The 19,543-nt window shown below is 46.1% G+C and overlaps 1 protein-coding gene across 1 annotated transcript in view; it reads left to right on the top strand.

Annotated features, from left to right (window-relative positions):
- The window catches only part of atp2b3b (ATPase plasma membrane Ca2+ transporting 3b), a gene marked incomplete at both ends in the record, with an annotated part of 98,982 nt that overhangs the window by 68,167 nt on the left and 11,272 nt on the right, over nucleotides 1-19,543 (top strand). The window contains 7 exon segments of the mRNA XM_084332704.1: nucleotides 318-509; nucleotides 1,605-1,649; nucleotides 1,651-1,735; nucleotides 1,738-1,818; nucleotides 6,937-7,148; nucleotides 14,100-14,207; nucleotides 18,685-18,867. Coding sequence (XP_084188830.1) covers nucleotides 318-509; nucleotides 1,605-1,649; nucleotides 1,651-1,735; nucleotides 1,738-1,818; nucleotides 6,937-7,148; nucleotides 14,100-14,207; nucleotides 18,685-18,867 — 906 coding nt within the window.

A 19,543-nucleotide genomic window follows, 5' to 3' on the forward strand; every position in this document is an offset into this window, starting at 1 on the left:
GTTCACCTCCTTCACCTCTACATCCATCTTCTGTTCACCTCCTTCACCTCTACATCTATCTTCTGTTCACCTCCTTCACCTCTACATCTATCTCCAAATCACCTCTCATTCATTATTATTAAACAGATTATCCACCTTGACTCTGCTCCCCATTCACTTTCACTCAGTCTTGGAGTGATGGCGTCACTAGATTAAGACTAGCATTCTCCCCTCTCTCTCTCTCTCTCTCTCTCTCTCCCTCTCTCTCCCTCTCTTCCCACCTCTCTCTCTCTCTCCCTCTCTCTCCCTCTCTTCCCACCTCTCTCTCTCTCCTACAGGGTATCGCAGGGACAGACGTGGCCAAGGAGGCGTCGGACATCATCTTGACCGATGATAACTTCAGCAGCATCGTCAAGGCGGTGATGTGGGGACGCAACGTGTACGACAGCATCTCCAAGTTCCTCCAGTTCCAGCTCACCGTCAACGTGGTGGCCGTCATCGTGGCCTTCACCGGGGCCTGCATCACTCAGGTACACGACGATGATGATGATGACGATGATGATGAGGAGGAGGAGGAGGAGAGTGAGGTGATGATGAGGATAACAATGATGATGATGGTGGTGATGATGATGATGATGATGATGATGATGATGATGATGATGATGATGATGATGATGACGAGGAGGAGGAGGAGAGTGAGGATGATGATGATGACGAGGAGGAGGAGGAGGAGGAGGAGGAGGAGGGGAGGAGAGAGTGAGGATGATGATGAGGATAACAATGATGAGGATGGTGGTGGTGATGATGATGATGATGATGATGATGATGATGATGATGATGATGATGATGATGATGATGTGGTAGCTGTATTTATGTAGTGCTTTACAATGGAATGACTGCATTATCTTTCAGAATGGACATTGATGATGATGATCAATCATGATGATTATTTAATCAGATCCTTAAAGGATAAAATAATTCAGGAGTACAGTTTTGAGTAAAACATCAAACATTTGTTTTTTCTTAAAAAAAAAGAGAATTATATCTTGCAGCATATTTTAAGTTTTTCTTTCTTATATTAAAATATATTTCGTTTTTTAAGAATTTGTAAAGGATAGGGCAAAAGTAAGCATGTGCTTCAGCCTATTCCTTTTTTTCGGCCGTTGATTTTGGATTTTGTGTGTGAGCTTGCCTTGAATATGTACATTTGTGATTTTCAATTTAAAAATATTTTTTGCAAGTCCACACGGGGTGTGTTTGATTTGTCTGTAAAGAAGACCGTAAATAACTTCATTCGGGAATTCATTCATTAAAAAAAAAGAAAAATCATTCATTCATTAGGAAACTCTTGTCTTCAAATAAACAACAGAAAAATAACAGTATATCTTTCTCCATATCATCTCTCTCTCTCTCTCTCTCTCTCTCTCTCTCTCTCTCTCTCCCCTCTCTCTCTCTCTCTCTTCTCTCTCTCTCTCTCACTCTCTCTCTCTCTCTCTTCTCTCTCTCTCTCTCTCTCTCTCTCTCTCTCTCTCTCTCTCTCTCTCTCTCTCCTCTCTCTCTCTCTCTCTCTCTCTCTCTCTCTCTCTCTCTCTCTCTCTCTCTCCCTCTCTCCCCCCCCCCCCCAGGACTCTCCTCTGAAGGCGGTACAGATGTTGTGGGTGAACCTCATCATTGGACACGTTCGCCTCCCTGGCTCTGGCCACTGAGCCGCCCACGGAGGCCCTGTTGCTACGGAAACCCTACGGCCGCAACAACCCCTCATCTCCCTCACCATGATGAAGAACATCCTGGGGCACGGGGTGTACCAGCTGGTCATCATCTTCACCTTGCTGTTCGTAGGTCAGAAACACACACACACACACATATTATGGTAAATGGCTGCTTTTTTATATAACTCTTTTATCCAAAGCGCTTTACAATTTGTTCCTCACATTTCACCCACTCACTCCCACGTTCACACACCGACAGCGGAGGCAACCAGGCAAGGTGCCGACCCGCTCATCGGGAGCAATTAGGGGTTAAGTGTCTTGCTCAAGGACACCTCGACACGCTGCCCGGGAGGAGCGGGAATCACTTCCGCAACGGATTTAGTCGGATTTCGGTTTCCGGGTTCGCCTGATTGGCCGCGACGGCCACGTGACGCGCCGTGGCACGCCCCCGCGGCAGCGGCAGACTTCACTGCCGCTTTCCCACTTCAACGCCAGAGCAATATTGTCGCGCCATCTAATAATATTGTCGCGTTGTGGAAAGCAGGATGAGAGAGCGTAGATTTCAGTGTGTATCATTTAATCATTTATCATTTAACATTTGAAAGGCATACATTGTTGTCATACAGAAGTACAGAATACTTTTATCCAAAATGCTTCTTACTGTTACTGTTAGAGACTGTGCTAGACAAGATAAGTATGAAATAAAATAGTATAGCATGTAAAATAGAAGTAAAAATAGAGGTCACGCTGTTCAGTATAGACATATGTACAATGTTCGATGCAGAATAGAAGTAACTGAGTTACCATACAATATACAATATACTATGCAATGTACTAATACAATACGGCTCACTTTTCCCACTTCAATGACAGAGCTGCTGTTTAATAATATTGTCGCGTTGTGGAAAGCAGGATGAGAGAGCGTAGATTTTATGCTATACTATTTTATTTCATACTTATCTTGTCTAGCACAGTCTCTAACAGTAACACTAAGAAGAATTTTGGATAAAAGTATTCTGTACTTCTGTATGACAACAATGTATGCCTTTCAAATGTTAAATGATAAATGATTAAATGATACACACTGAAATCTACGCTCTCTCATCCTGCTTTCCACAACGCGACAATATTATTAGATGGCGCGACAATATTGCTCTGGCGTTGAAGTGGGAAAGCGGCATTGAAGTCTGCCGCTGCCGCGGGGGCGTGCCACAGCGTGTCACGTGGCCGTCGCGGCCAATCAGGCGAACACGGAAACCGAAATCCGACTAAATCCGTTGCGGAAGTGATACACGCGCCCGGGAGGAGCGGGAATCGACCCGGGAACCTCCGGATTGCCAGACGACTGCTCTGCCTCCTGAGCCACTGTCGCCCCATATACAGACATACACATGCACGTGATGCGCACACACACACACACAAACACACATGCATATACAGACATACACATGCACGTGATGCGCACACACACACACACAAACACACATGCATATACAGACATACACATACACATGCACGCGCACACACACACACACACACACATATACACTCATATACACGTACACACAAACACACATGCATATACAGACATACACATACACATGCACACACACACACACACACGTGTACATACACACTCATATACACATACACACAAAAACACACGAGCGTAATTAAATACATTATTTTTAACCCATCAATTCAATTATATATACATAATATTCAAATAAGGGTTTAAGGAAATGTAAGGATACAGAGAGCATCGCCTTTCCCCCAAAATGCCATCAAACATGTTAAAACAAAGCAAGAGCTAGAATAGGAATAAGCCTAAAAGACAAAGAAACATTCATCCTCCTCCCTCCTTAAGGTCAGTATGAGGCTGCATGTCTCTGATGACTCATCATTCCTGAGGCCTTGTGTCTCTCTGCAGGTTATTCCATGATGACTCATCATTCCTGAGGCCTTGTGTCTCTCTGCAGGTTATTCCATGATGACTCATCATTCCTGAGGCCTCGTGTCTCTCTGCAGGTTATTCCATGATGACTCATCATTCCTGAGGCCTTGTGTCTCTCTGCAGGTTATTCCATGATGATGACTCATCATTCCTGAGGCCTCGTGTCTCTCTGCAGGTTATTCCATGATGATGACTCATCATTCCTGAGGCCTCGTGTCTCTGCAGGTTATTCCATGATGATGACTCATCATTCCTGAGGCCTCGTGTCTCTGCAGGTTATTCCATGATGATGACTCATCATTCCTGAGGCCTCGTGTCTCTGCAGGTTATTCCATGATGATGACTCATCATTCCTGAGGCCTCGTGTCTCTCTGCAGGTTATTCCATGATGACTCATCATTCCTGAGGCCTTGTGTCTCTCTGCAGGTTATTCCATGATGATGACTCATCATTCCTGAGGCCTCGTGTCTCTCTGCAGGTTATTCCATGATGATGACTCATCATTCCTGAGGCCTCGTGTCTCTGCAGGTTATTCCATGATGACTCATCATTCCTGAGGCCTTGTGTCTCTCTGCAGGTTATTCCATGATGATGACTCATCATTCCTGAGGCCTCGTGTCTCTCTGCAGGTTATTCCATGATGATGACTCATCATTCCTGAGGCCTTGTGTCTCTCTGCAGGTTATTCCATGATGATGACTCATCATTCCTGAGGCGTCATGTCTCTCTGCAGGTTATTCCATGATGACTCATCATTCCTGAGGCCTTGTGTCTCTCTGCAAGTTATTCCATGATGACTCATCATTCCTGAGGCCTTGTGTCTCTCTGCAGGTTATTCCATGATGATGACTCATCATTCCTGAGGCCTCGTGTCTCTCTGCAGGTTATTCCATGATGACTCATCATTCCTGAGGCCTCGTGTCTCTCTGCAGGTTATTCCATGATGACTCATCATTCCTGAGGCCTCGTGTCTCTCTGCAGGTTATTCCATGATGATGACTCATCATTCCTGAGGCCTCATGTCTCTCTGCAGGTTATTCCATGATGATGACTCATCATTCCTGAGGCCTCATGTCTCTCTGCAGGTTATTCCATGATGACTCATCATTCCTGAGGCCTCGTGTCTCTCTGCAGGTTATTCCATGATGACTCATCATTCCTGAGGCCTCGTGTCTCTCTGCAGGTTATTCCATGATGATGACTCATCATTCCTGAGGCCTTGTGTCTCTCTGCAGGTTATTCCATGATGAGTGGGCAGAGACATGCAACGCTCGCTTTCCCATCTCAGTTCCTGTTTTGTTTATGTTATATGAATACATAATTAAGAGGGATTCTTCCCAGTGGGGCCTTATAGATTCAGGATAGATCCAGGATAGATGCGGGATAGATGCGGATAGATGAAGGATAGATGCATGATAGATGCAGGATATATGCAGGATAGATGCGGGATATATGGAGGATAGATGCAGGATATATGCAGGATATATGCAGGATATATGCGGGATATATGCAGGATAGATGCGGGATATATGCGGGATATATGTGGGATATATGCAGGATATATGTGGGATATATGCAGGATAGATGCAGGATATATACGGGATATATGTGGGATATATGCAGGATAGATGCAGGATATATGCGGGATATATGTGGGATATATGTGGGATATATGCGGGATATATGCGGGATATATGCAGGATATATGCAGGTCAGATGCAGGATAGATGCAGGATATATGCAGGATAGATGCAGGATATATGCAGGATATATGCAGGATAGATGCAGGATATATGCAGGATATATGCAGGTCAGATGCAGGATAGATGCAGGATATATGCAGGATATATGCAGGTCAGATGCAGGATAGATGCAGGATATATGCAGGTCAGATGCAGGATAGATGCAGGATATATGCAGGTCAGATGCAGGATAGATGCAGGATATATGCAGGTCAGATGCAGGATAGATGCAGGATATATGCAGGATATATGCAGGATATATACAGGATAGATGCAGGATAGATGCAGGATAGATGCAGGATATATACAGGATAGATGCAGGATATATACAGGATAGATGCAGGATAGATGCAGGATAGATGCAGGATATATACAGGATAGATGCAGGATATATACAGGATAGATGCAGGATATATACAGGATAGATGCAGGATATATACGGATAGATGCAGGATAGATCAGGCAAATGCAGGATATATACAGGATAGATGCAGGATATACGAAGATACAGGATATATGCAGGATATATGCAGGATATATACAGGATAGATGCAGGATAGCAGGATATTTACAGGATAGATGCAGGATATGCAGGATAATACAGGATAGATGCAGGATATATACAGGATAGATGCAGGATATATACAGGATAGATGCAGGATATATACAGGATAGATCCAGGATAGATGCAGGATAGATGCAGGATATATACAGGATAGATGCAGGATATATACAGGATAGATGCAGGATATATGCAGGATATATGCAGGATAGATGCAGGATATATACAGGATAGATGCAGGATATATGCAGGATAGATGCAGGATAGATGCAGGATATATACAGGATAGATGCAGGATATATACAGGATAGATGCAGGATAGATGCAGGATATATGCAGGATAGATGCAGGATATATGCAGGATAGATGCAGGATAGATGCAGGATATATACAGGATAGATGCAGGATATATACAGGATATATGCAGGATAGATGCAGGATAGATGCAGGATAGATGCAGGATAGATGCAGGATAGATGCAGGATATATGCAGGATATATACAGGATAGATGCAGGATAGATGCAGGATAGATGCAGGATATATACAGGATAGATGCAGGATATATGCAGGATAGATGCAGGATAGATGCAGGATAGATGCAGGATAGATGCAGGATAGATGCAGGATAGATGCAGGATGGGGGAACAACCTCAATGACCACCACTACACTACACTACACTACATTTACATTTAATTTGATCCAAAGCGACTTACAAGTTCTGTACGACAGGTCATCAGGAAGGGCACAACTCTATCAGCTGAGTAACAATGTTCATCAAAGTGTTGAGTGCTACAGTGTAGGTTAGTTTATTAGGACATGTGCATGACAGTAAGGTTAGTTAGGGTTAGATTTGAATTATTATTATTATAATTATTTTTTATTATTATTTCAGATAGTGGTTGAAGAAGTACCACACACACTATACAGCCTGAACACCCAGAAGGTGTTACTGATGCTTGTCGCCTCCTTGCCGCCCCCGTCTCCCCAGGAGAGCACATCTTCAACATCGACAGCGGACGCAACGCGCCCCTGCACTCCCCGCCCTCCGAACACTACACCATCATCTTCAACACCTTCGTCCTCATGCAGCTCTTCAACGAGATCAACGCGCGCAAGATCCACGGCGAGAGGAACGTCTTCGACGGCATCTTCAGGAACCCCATCTTCTGCTCCATCGTCTTCGGCACCTTCATCATGCAGGTACAGTGGGAACGGGCCGACCGGGTCGCTGTCGTCTGGGTCTTGGATGTACTGTATGCAAATTAGGGATGTCCGATATTATCGGACAATATCGGCATTAAAATGTGATATCGGAAAATATCGGTATCGGTTTTCAAAAAAGAATTTAAATAAAAATTTAAAAAAATTTCTTTTTACATTTCTATAACCTCTATTTACCCAGGCAAGCAAGTAAGAACAAATTCTGATTGTATTTATTGTCAAAAGTATGCATAATGTTGTGTTAATTCCACAACAAGACATATGTAATGTTAATTACCTGAAATTATTCAGTTTTTGGGGGGGGGGGGGGGGAAACCCTGCATATATCGGTATCGGTTGATATCGGTATCGGAAATTAAGAGTTGGACAATATCGGTATATCGGTATCGGTAAAAAAGCCAATATCGAGCATCCCTAATGCAAATGTGTTTACTGTGATTCGGAATGTTTCCAGGTCGTAGAAAACATGGAGAAAATAAAGAAAAAAGGAAAAAAGATTGTGAGACGGTTTGGAAAGATTACCACCACCACTACACGGCAAATTGCTCGCCTCTGAGAAAGTCTGTTGTTTACTTCCGAGTATCGATAGTCTATTTGAATCCCAAGAAATATTTTAATTAATCTACAAAAAGAAATCAGAGAAAATCTCATTCCTGACATGATAAAATATAAATCTTTCTTTCTTTCTTTCTCTCTTTCTCTCTTTCTCTCTTTCTCTCTCTCTCTCTCTCTCTCTCTCTCTCTCTCTCTCTCTCTCTCTCTCTCTCTCTCTCTCTCTCTCTCTCTCTCTCTCTCTCCCTCTCTCCCTCTCTCCCTCTCTCTCTCCCTCTCTCCCTCTCTCTCTCTCTCTCTCTCTCTCCCTCTCTCCCTCTCTCTCTCTCTCTCTCTCTCTCTCTCTCTCTCTCAATTCAAAGGGGCTTTAGTTTATTTACATGGCTCTCTCTCATGGCTTTATTATTTACATTGCCAAAGCCAGCGTCAGAACAACCAAAACAATCAAAACAACAAAAACTATGTACAATTCAACTACAATAAACGTCTAATGTGTACATGTACGTGTGCAGCTGAACAAGAGGTGCTATAGCCTCACAGCTGAGGCCCGAGACAGAGAAGGATCCAGTTGTTGAGGATCAGACTAGAAGGATCCAGTGAAGAACAGTTGTTAAGGATCAGACTGTGACGGCGCTACAGGGAGGGAGGGCTGCTCAGCTAGAAGGATCCAGTGAAGAACAGTTGTTAAGGATCAGACTAGAAGGATCCAGTGAAGAACAGTTGTTAAGGATCAGACTGTGACGGCGCTACAGGGAGGGAGCGCTGCTCGGCTACAAGGATCCAGTGAAGAACAGTTGTTAAGGATCAGACTAGAAGGATCCAGTGAAGAACAGTTGTTAAGGATCAGACTGTGACGGTGCTACAGGGAGGGAGGGCTGCTCGACTAGAAGGATCCAGTGAAGAACAGTTGTTAAGGATCAGACTAGAAGGATCCAGTGAAGAACAGTTGTTAAGGATCAGACTGTGACGGCGCTACAGGGAGGGAGGGCTGCTCGGGTAATGATGTTTCCTGGTTATGTCACATTTATTTTCATACACCTGACCTTCTTTCCAGCCTACATCGTAATAATACAGTAGGAGACGTGTCTTTCACTAATGATGTTTCATACCATGTTTATCACAATCGATTTGGTGACGACAGGTGTCACGTATATAGGTGGTGATTCATACAGTTCCCGGAATCAGAATCAGAATCAGAATCAGAAAGGTCTTTATTGCCAAGTAGTTTACACATACAAGGAATTTTTATTTGGTCATTTGGTTCGACATTAACGGACAATTACGGTAGAATAAAATAAAAGGCAGAATGAGATCAAAATAAAAGTAAAAAAAATAAATAAAAAATAGAAGTACAATAGAATAGAATTATAAAATAAACAATTGTGCACGATGTGGTCGAGTATATACACTAATTAGAATAAAAAAGGGTTGTGCAATTGAGCAGTAATGTGCAAAAAGAATGAACAGTGAAGTATGAACAAGTATGAAGAGTGTGTATATATACTGTTATGGAAAATATTAAAGGACAAAGGATGAGCCGTTTTTTGTAATCATTCTGAGTCGTTATTAAAAATAGAAAAACATAATTTATTTCATCTGTGGCCACAGAAGAAAAGTGTTCAGTTTAAACTTTACAATCAGAGACAACATGTGTTTGTTCACCACACGCGTGTCTGACCAGAAAGTGACAAAGAGGTCTGGTCAGACGTAACATTAATGCACAGTTTCAAGACGTAACATTAGACATTCAGATATGACGATGACTAAATGGCCCAGCTAGGAGAACCAGCCTTGGCTAGGCGGTGTTGTTCACCAGGTCCCTGACTGGAACGTTAAACAACCTTGCTAGGAGAGATTTAGGCTACGTTTAGACGAGCGTTTTGTGAACAGAAACCGCAAAAGTAGTCTTGCGGTTTCACTTTTAATTTTACGTTTAGACAAGCGTTTTGGGGTGGAATTCTCCGTGCAGACGACGCTGTGACGACGGAGCCCCGCTGTCACACGATTGGCGCATATGTCACATGACGTGCTGTGAAGACCCGCCCTACTCTGCCTCTGATTCGCAGACCGTGGATGGGGAATGTGATTGTACCAAAGCAGAGTCACTCACAGACAGTGGGTCCACTCACGCCGCGGGACAGATTCTTGTGTATTTAACCCTTTCACTGCCACACGACAGCCGGTTGTGTGATAGTAAAGGGTTAACCTTCTGTCGTGTGGCAGTGAAAGGGTTAAAAGTACTGCCAATGTAGCCTTCAGGTGATCTCCGTTCAGACATACTTGCTTTGTTTACGTCTCGGCTACTGGCGCATACCTGCTACCTGTGACGTAAGCAGTACGCGCGACCAGAGCCGTGACAACCCTTTCGTCATCGTTTTAACAGATTTATACGGTTTTGACAGTTTAGACGAGAGCGCAAAGCTTTTGCGTTTCTAGGAATTCCACCCTGGAAGGTAGTCTCACTTTTTTGCGGTTTCACCCCGTAAAAACGCCGTTTCCGTATAAACGAAAGGCACATCCGAAAAAATAATTTTGCGGATTCACCTGCTAGCGTTTCCGTCTAAACGGGGCCTTAGGTCAAAAGTCATCCTCTCTTTCCACACCTCAGTCGAATATGTATTTTCACACAGATGTATATAGATAACATTCCCATCACATTACAGATATATAGTCCAGTAAGGGTGTGTTAATGTAACACATAGGCCGTTCACACCGGGAATAATTGGTTCGGAACACGACGGAGGCTTTAGTTCGGCCCTCTAAAAGAAAACACTGAGCACCGATTTTTCATGTTCCAAACCAATTATTCCCCGGTGTGAAAGGCCTAACAGAGGGGGGTGTCAGTGGGGGTCCTGAGCCTCGATGAGGTTGTTGAGTTGTTACAATAAGGGCCCGTGTCCATTTACCGCATTTTTATGGGCGCAAGCATCTTTTTTCAATTGTTCCCAACGAGGAGGGAGCGTATGCGGCCGCATGCTGCCGCCGCCTATAGGAAATGCGCTGATGAGTTTTTTTGTGCGGCCGCACCCAGCGTTTTAAAGTTGAAAACTTCTGAACTTTTCAGAGTGATGAGCTGAGCGCCTTTTCAGACAACCAATCACAGCCAATCATATTTACCGTGGCGCTCGTGACACATTGTAACCTGACACCGGAGTTGCCTGCCTGCCTGCCCACAAGAGACGGGCCAGGAGAAGTATGAGGGCAAGCGTCTGCTGGTTGGTGGTCGTAAATAACTATATATATAATTAATATACAATAAAGTGTATTAAAATATGCTATACGTGCAAAACCGCGGCAGTAAAATACGATAAAAAGTTTTTAACAGTGATACAAGATGGCTGTCGCTAGATTTCTTTCTCTCTGTCATCAGGTAGGTTGGTGAGTGACAGCTCGTTGCCATAGCTACAAAAGGAACGCGCTGCGGTTTTTTTCTCTCGCCGCAAGCGCTTCATCCCAGCACTACCAGCGCTCAGCCAGTGTTTTTCAGCTGGAAATGTGCTGTAGGTGGACGCATGCCCTAAGGATGTTTCTCTACCTTTGTGTTGACGGCGAGCAGGTCTCCTTCACTAATGATGTCTCCTATCATGTCTCCTCCTGACTTGACCCTGGTCTCACCTATCATGTCTTCTCCTGACTTGACCCTGGTCTCACCTATCATGTCTTCTCCTGACCTGACCTGGTCTCACCTATCATGTCTTCTCCTGACCTGACCTGGTCTCACCTATCATGTCTTCTCCTGACCTGACCTGGTCTCACCTATCATGTCTTCTCCTGACTTGACCTGGTCTCACCTATCATGTCTTCTCCTGACTTGACCTGGTCTCACCTATCATGTCTTCTCCTGACTTGACCTGGTCTCACCTATCATGTCTTCTCCTGACCTGACCTGGTCTCACCTATCATGTCTTCTCCTGACTTGACCTGGTCTCACCTATCATGTCTTCTCCTGACTTGACCTGGTCTCAACTATCGTGTCTTCTCCTGACTTGACCTGGTCTCACCTATCATGTCTTCTCCTGACTTGACCTGGTCTCACCTATCATGTCTTCTCCTGACTTGACCTGGTCTCAACTATCGTGTCTTCTCCTGACTTGACCTGGTCTCAACTATCATGTCTTCTCCTGACCTGACCTGGTCTCACCTATCATGTCTTCTCCTGACTTGACCTGGTCTCACCTATCATGTCTTCTCCTGACTTGACCTGGTCTCAACTATCGTGTCTTCTCCTGACTTGACCTGGTCTCACCTATCGTGTCTTCTCCTGACTTGACCTGGTCTCAACTATCGTGTCTTCTCCTGACTTGACCTGGTCTCACCTATCGTGTCTTCTCCTGACCTGGTCTCACCTATCATGTCTTCTCCTGACCTGACCTGGTCTCACCTATCATGTCTTCTCCTGACTTGACCTGGTCTCACCTATCATGTCTTCTCCTGACTTGACCTGGTCTCAACTATCATGTCTTCTCCTGACCTGACCTGGTCTCACCTATCATGTCTTCTCCTGACTTGACCTGGTCTCACCTATCATGTCTTCTCCTGACTTGACCCTGGACTCACCTATCGTGTCTTCTCCTGACTTGACCGGGTCTCAAAGAGTTTCCCTGCGGGGGAAACAATAAAGTACCTAACTAACTAACTCACAGTACCCACAGATGAAGTGCCCATGAGCAAGGCACTTAACCCCCAGCCGTTCAACAGTAGAAAACTGTCTTTCTGTCCCCCGGGCTGCTGCTACCATAGATATATATAGAACACTAGATAGCTTACCCGCGCTGCCGGCCAATGGAGAGCGACGTCGTCGTAGGGCGGCCATCTTGCCCCAGGCAGCTCAGCTACTGATAACATTAATGTCTATGGTGCATGTACTATTTAAATAACCATAGATTGCTCAATTCTTTACCGATTTTCAAACGGGTTGGTTTGCTATAAACATCAAAGATGTAGTTATGATACTGCATACTTGTAAAAAAAAAATTAAGATGTTTTTTTACAAACCGCTTGAATCATAGCCACGTTAATAATGCTTGTAATAAACCAAACCGTTTGTAAATCCGTCAATATTTCAGCGAGTTATGAGTATTTTTGTCTGTGCAGATCACTCACCCTCACTCAAGGCTGACTGGGGCAAGATGGCGGCGGTTCAGCGACGCTGGTGACTCCACCTTAAGCTATCTAGTGTTCTATATATATCTATGCATGGAGTCTAATAGGCTAAGCTTCATCATCAGAGCCACATATGATGTCCTGCCCTCACCAACCAGCCTACATCTCTGGTATGGAGAGGACCCATCCTGTCTCCAGTGTGCAGCCCCAGCAACCCTCAAACACATCTTAGTGGGTTGCAAGACCAGTCTAACTCAAGGAAGATACACCTGGCGCCATAACCAGGTACTGAAGTGCTTGGCTGCCGAACTTGAGAACAAGAGAGTAACCACCAACGCCATGCCTCTAAATGCCCAAACTACCTTTGCACGGAAAACAACCTTCATCCGGGAAGGGGAGAAACGGCGGACCAAGCCGTCACCTCCGAACTCAGGCCCACTGAACGCAGCCCGGGATTGGGAAATGCGGGTAGACCTCAGCCAGAGGCTTACCTTCCCATCTGAAATTGCAGCGACCAACCTGCGCCCAGACCTGGTCCTCTGGTCCAAATCTTGCCGGCATGTCTTCATCGTTGAGCTGACAGTCCCATGGGAGGAAGCCATCGATGAGGCATTTGAACGGAAGAGGCTGCGATATGCCAACTTAGCAGCTGAAGCAGAGGGGCGGGGCTGGAACGTGAAGGTGTGGCCAGTGGAGGTTGGCTGCAGAGGCTTTGTAGCCAGTTCCACCACAAGGCTCCTGAAGGAAGTAGGGATCAGAGGACAGGCCCAACGAAAGGCAATCAAAGAACTTGCCACTGCAGCAGATCGGAGCAGTCACTGGTTGTGGCTGAAACGTAGAGACGCATCATGGGCTGCTAAATGAACACGTGGTGCCACCGTGCGACACACACCCAGGCCTGATCAGCCTGTGGTGGGGCAACCTCGGCAGAGGGTGTATTGTGATAAATGGCCGAAACACCCAATGAGGTCGGGGAACACAACTGAAGATGTGTCGTACTGGTGGCACCACGTAATCATTGCCAAATTCCACCCCACCCAAGAGGATATCTCCACTCCAACCTCATTCAATTGTTGTGCTGAATATTTAGGGATCTTTAACAACTAGTCCTATTAAGAATCCTATGGCTGCTACTACCAGGTGTGAATGTGTGTGTAACTGTGTGAGTGTGAGGAGTGTGAAGCAGCAGGACACACGGTCGGCAAATCTACTCGGATCTAAAATAAAGATCTAGAAAAAGAATAATGACGTCTGTCCCCGTGTTCTGTGCCGCAGATCGTGATCGTGCAGTGGGGAGGCAAGCCGTTCAGCTGCGCTCCTCTCAACATGGAGCAGTGGCTCTGGTGTCTGTTCGTGGGCGTCGGAGAGCTGCTGTGGGGACAGGTAGGTATCACCTGACCACCGCTTGGAGTTGAGCTGCAGGGTAGCAGGGTAGCAGGGTAGCAGGGTAGCAGGGTAGCAGGGTAGCAGAGTAGCAGGGTAGCAGGGTAGCAGGGTAGCAGGGTAGCAGAGTAGCAGGGTAGCAGGGTAGCAGAGTAGCAGGGTAGCAGGGTAGCAGGGTAGCAGGGTAGCAGGGTAGCAGGGTAGCAGAGTAGCAGCGTAGCAGGGTAGCAGGGTAGCAGGGTAGCAGAGTAGCAGGGTAGCAGAGTAGCAGGGTAGCAGGGTAGCAGGGTAGCAGAGTAACAGGGTAGCAGAGTAGCAGGGTAGCGGGGTAGCAGGGTAGCAGGGTAGCAGGGTAGCGGGGTAGCGGGGTAGCAGCGTAGCAGGGTAGCAGTGTAGCAGTGTAGCAGAGTAGCAGAGTAGCAGGGTAGCAGTGTAGCAGGGTAGCGGGGTAGCAGGGTAGCAGGTTAGCAGAGTAGCAGGGTAGCAGAGTAGCAGGGTAGCAGGGTAGCAGGGTAGCAGAGTAGCAGGGTAGCAGGGTAGCAGAGTAGCGGGGTAGCGGGGTAGCAGTGTAGCAGGGTAGCAGTGTAGCAGGGTAGCGGGGTAGCAGGGTAGCAGGTTAGCAGAGTAGCAGGGTAGCAGAGTAGCAGGGTAGCAGGGTAGCAGGGTAGCAGGGTAGCAGGTTAGCAGAGTAGCAGGGTAGCAGAGTAGCGGGGTAGCGGGGTAGCAGGGTAGCAGGGTAGCAGGTTAGCAGAGTAGCAGAGTAGCAGAGTAGCGGGGTAGCAGGGTAGCAGGGTAGCAGGGTAGCAGGTTAGCAGAGTAGCAGGGTAGCAGAGTAGCGGGGTAGCGGGGTAGCAGGGTAGCAGCGTAGCAGAGTAGCGGGGTAGCAGGGTAGCAGAGTAGCAGCGTAGCAGGGTAGCAGGGTAGCAGGGTAGCAGGGTAGCAGGTTAGCAGGGTAGCAGGGTAGCAGGTTAGCAGGGTAGCAGGGTAGCAGAGTAGCAGTGTAGCAGGGTAGCAGTGTAGCAGGGTAGCAGGGTAGCAGGGTAGCAGAGTAGCAGAGTAGCAGGGTAGCAGGGTAGCAGGGTAGCAGTGTAGCAGAGTAGCAGAGTAGCAGGGTAGCAGAGTAGCAGGGTAGCAGGGTAGCAGAGTAGCGGGGTAGCAGGGTAGCAGGGTAGCGGAGTAGCGGGGTAGCAGGGTAGCAGAGTAGCGGGGTAGCAGGGTAGCAGGGTAGCGGAGTAGCGGGGTAGCAGAGTAGCAGGGTAGCAGAGTAGCGGGGTAGCAGGGTAGCAGAGTAGCGGGGTAGCAGGGTAGCAGAGTAGCGGGGTAGCAGAGTAGCAGGGTAGCAGGGTAGCAGGGTAGCAGTGTAGCAGGGTAGCAGTGTAGCAGGGTAGCAGTGTAGCAGGGTAGCAGAGTAGCAGTGTAGCAGTGTAGCAGAGTAGCAGTGTAGCAGGGTAGCAGAGTAGCAGTGTAGCAGGGTAGCAGAGTAGCAGTGTAGCAGTGTAGCAGAGTAGCAGGGTAGCAGGGTAGCAGAGTAGCAGGGTAGCAGGGTAGCAGTGTAGCAGAGTAGCAGGGTAGCAGTGTAGCAGGGTAGCAGTGTAGCAGGGTAGCAGTGTAGCAGGGTAGCAGTGTAGCAGAGTAGCAGGGTAGCAGTGTAGCAGGGTAGCAGTGTAGCAGGGTAGCAGTGTAGCAGGGTAGCAGAGTAGCAGGGTAGCAGAGTAGCAGAACTCTCTGACCTGGTTATACAGTACATATTTGTTTATTTGTTTATTGTTATTTGCACTTATAAACATACATTCTGGAATAAAAGAAGTAAAAGATGAACAGTTCAAATGTGCAGGAAAGGTCAAAAAGCCCAAGGGCTTATAAGCGACCTCCCCTCTTAAACCTATATAGGATAACTACACAGAACCCCCCCCCCCCCCCCCCCCCCCCCACATGCGCATATCCCTCTCTCCTACACACAGATACATCCAATACAGCATTATACAACAATTATAATGTTGGCAAAAAAAGACTACTCACAAATACACATGGATACTAAAGACTACAGGATCTGTAGTTCTTTTTTAAGCTTGCTTTTAAATGTATTTAAAGTGGAACATGTTTCTGTTAGATTTTGTATATCATTCCATTCCACATCACTGCACCTTGGATAGACAAATGAGAATATGAATGATTTACAATCCTCTAGTGAGGTTAAAGACACAAGCTTTTAGCCTTTTGCTTGGGCCATACATTCTATTCTATTCTATTCTATTCTATTCTATTCTATTCTCTCGGGGAAGGAAGTGATCATTTTAAATGATTTGGTATGATCTGGCAGCTTTGAATGGGAGGATACAGTAGGTAACAGATAAGAGTTATTTTTTTTTTATCAGACTGGGTCAAGGCTCAACGTTGAGCTGTAGGAACATTTAAATGAGTACCCAAAGAAACCGGTCATGTTATTTAACTGGACAAACATGTTATTTAACTGGACAAACTGGTCATTTTACATGAACCCTTTCACTACCACACTATTGATTGAATTGATTGAATACTTTTATTTTGACACAATCGTAGGACAAACATTTGAAAAACAAACAATAACAGTGTCAACACGCTGGTCAAAAATGGATAAAACACAATAAAGCCAAGGCTTGTTTCCATTGTGGTCCATACATGGAACATAAAAGGCACACAAACACGACTGGACATGTACACTAGACAGGACACCCTAAAAATAAGAACAATAACACCTAACCTGAAAACTCATACAGTCAACTAATGTTAAGAAAATCCGCAAACCCTTAAAAGCAACTCATGATAAACACTACAGACGGTTTTCACCTTTCACACTACAGATGGTTAACCGTCTGTAGTGTGGTAGTGAAAGGGTTAACCTTCTGTAGTGTGGTTGTGAAAGGGTTAACCTTCTGTACTAGTGTGGTAGTGAAAGGTTAACCGTCTGTAGTGTGGTAGTGAAAGGTTAACCTTCTGTAGTGTGGTAGTGAAAGGGTTAACCTTCTGTAGTGTGGTAGTGAAAGGTTAACCTTCTGTAGTGTGGTATTGAAAGGGTTAACCTTCTGTAGTGTGGTAGTGAAAGGTTAACCTTCTGTAGTGTGGTAGTGAAAGGTTAATCTTCTGTAGTGCGGTAGTGAAAGGGTTAACCTTCTGTAGTGTGGTTGTGGAAGGGTTAACCGTCTGTAGTGTGGTAGTGAAAGGGTTAACCTTCTGTAGTGCGGTAGTGAAAGGTTAACCTTCTGTAGTGTGGTAGTGAAAGGGTTAACCTTCTGTAGTGTGGTAGTGAAAGGTTAACCTTCTGTAGTGTGGTAGTGAAAGGTTAACCTTCTGTAGTGCGGTAGTGAAAGGGTTAACCTTCTGTAGTGTGGTAGTGAAAGGGTTAACCGTCTGTAGTGTGGTAGTGAAAGGGTTAACCGTCTGTAGTGCGGTAGTGAAAGGGTTAACCTTCTGTAGTGCGGTAGTGAAGGGGTTAACCTTCTGTAGTGTGGTAGTGAAAGGGTTAACCTTCTGTAGTGTGGTTGTGAAAGGGTTAACCTTCTGTAGTGTGGTTGTGAAAGGGTTAACCTGCTGTACTAGTGTGGTAGTGAAAGGGTTAACCTTCTGTAGTGTGGTTGTGAAAGGGTTAACCTTCTGTACTAGTGCGGTAGTGAAAGGGTTAACCGTCTGTAGTGTGGTAGTGAAAGGGTTAACCGGCTGTAGTGCGGTAGTGAAAGGGTTAACCTTCTGTAGTGTGGTAGTGAAAGGTTAACCTTCTGTAGTGCGGTAGTGAAAGGGTTAATCTTCTGTAGTGTGGTAGTGAAAGGGTTAACCTTCTGTAGTGTGGTAGTGAAAGGTTAACCTTCTGTAGTGTGGTAGTGAAAGGGTTAACCTTCTGTAGTGTGGTAGTGAAAGGGTTAACCTTCTGTACTAGTGTGGTAGTGAAAGGGTTAACCTTCTGTAGTGTGGTAGTGAAAGGGTTAACCTTCTGTAGTGTGGTAGTGAAAGGGTTAACCTTCTGTAGTGTGGTAGTGAAAGGGTTAACCTTCTGTAGTGTGGTTGTGAAAGGGTTAACCTGCTGTACTAGTGTGGTAGTGAAAGGGTTAACCTTCTGTAGTGTGGTTGTGAAAGGGTTAACCTTCTGTACTAGTGCGGTAGTGAAAGGGTTAACCTTCTCTAGTGTGGTAGTGAAAGGGTTAACCTTCTGTAGTCTGTAGTGTGGTAGTGAAAGGGTTAACCTTCTCTAGTGTGGTAGTGAAAGGGTTAACCGTTTGTAGTCTGTAGTGTGGTAGTGAAAGGGTTAACCTTCTCTAGTGTGGTAGTGAAAGGGTTAAGCTTGTGGCTATGCTCTGCTGCCAGAGAGAGCAGGCCCAGCTTGGTAAATGAAAGGCTGAATAACATCCTGTGTATCGGCTAGTAGATCAGATCCTGGCGAAAGGCTTTGATATAACACCCCCCCCCCCTCTCTCTCTCCCCCCGCGTGTCGTTGCCTGGGCGACAGCTGATCGCCACGGTGCCCACGGAGCGGTTGCCGTGCCTGAAGGAGGCGGGGCTCGGCCTGGAGCCCGGCGACGACGACGGGGAGGACCTGGCGGACGACGAGGAGGAGATCGACTGTGCCGAGAGGGAGCTGCGTCGGGGACAGATCCTCTGGTTCAGAGGGATGAACCGCATCCAGACCCAGGTACCACCAGAACCACCGCCAGCACCACAGCTATAACCATGACCCCCCTCACCATCATGACACTTTCTCCCAGCCGGACACACGCACACACGCCGGCTGAACCACAGCTCGACCAGCACCGCCTCGATCAGAGTTCACTTCATAATCACCACGCGGGCGGGCACTCCCTTCAGGGTGACGTGTTGTTCTAACGGCCGTGATATGCAAGCATTCAGAGTGATTTATTGTTGTTGTTATTACGGTCAATGTATCATTTATTCAGAGGGATTTATTGCGGTGGTCAATGTGTGATTTATTAATGAATGTGTGGTTTATCAACGGACGGCCAAATGTATGATTTGAATAGTAATGAGGGTAAAAGTAACAATGACAAAACATAGCATGTGCCTTGTTGCAATGATGCCTTGAGCACAGAGACCCCGGTGGGACTTAACCCCTCAACCTGGCGGTATTAGTGCCTTGCTCTACTACCAACTGAGCTATACAGGTTCAACATTGTCCCCTGTAACCACCAGAACAATTAAAGCTCAACGGGCAATATTGTAGCAAATAAATTGGTTGCATATCATGGCCCTTGGTTGCATACCATGGCCCTTGGTTGCATATCATGGCCCTTGGTTGCATATCATGGCCCTTGGTTGCATATCATGGCCCTTGGTTGCATATCATGGCCCTT

The sequence above is a fragment of the Notolepis coatsorum genome (genome assembly GCF_963971535.1).
Source record: "Notolepis coatsorum genome assembly, chromosome: 17".
NCBI classification, from domain to species: domain Eukaryota; kingdom Metazoa; phylum Chordata; class Actinopteri; order Aulopiformes; family Paralepididae; genus Notolepis; species Notolepis coatsorum.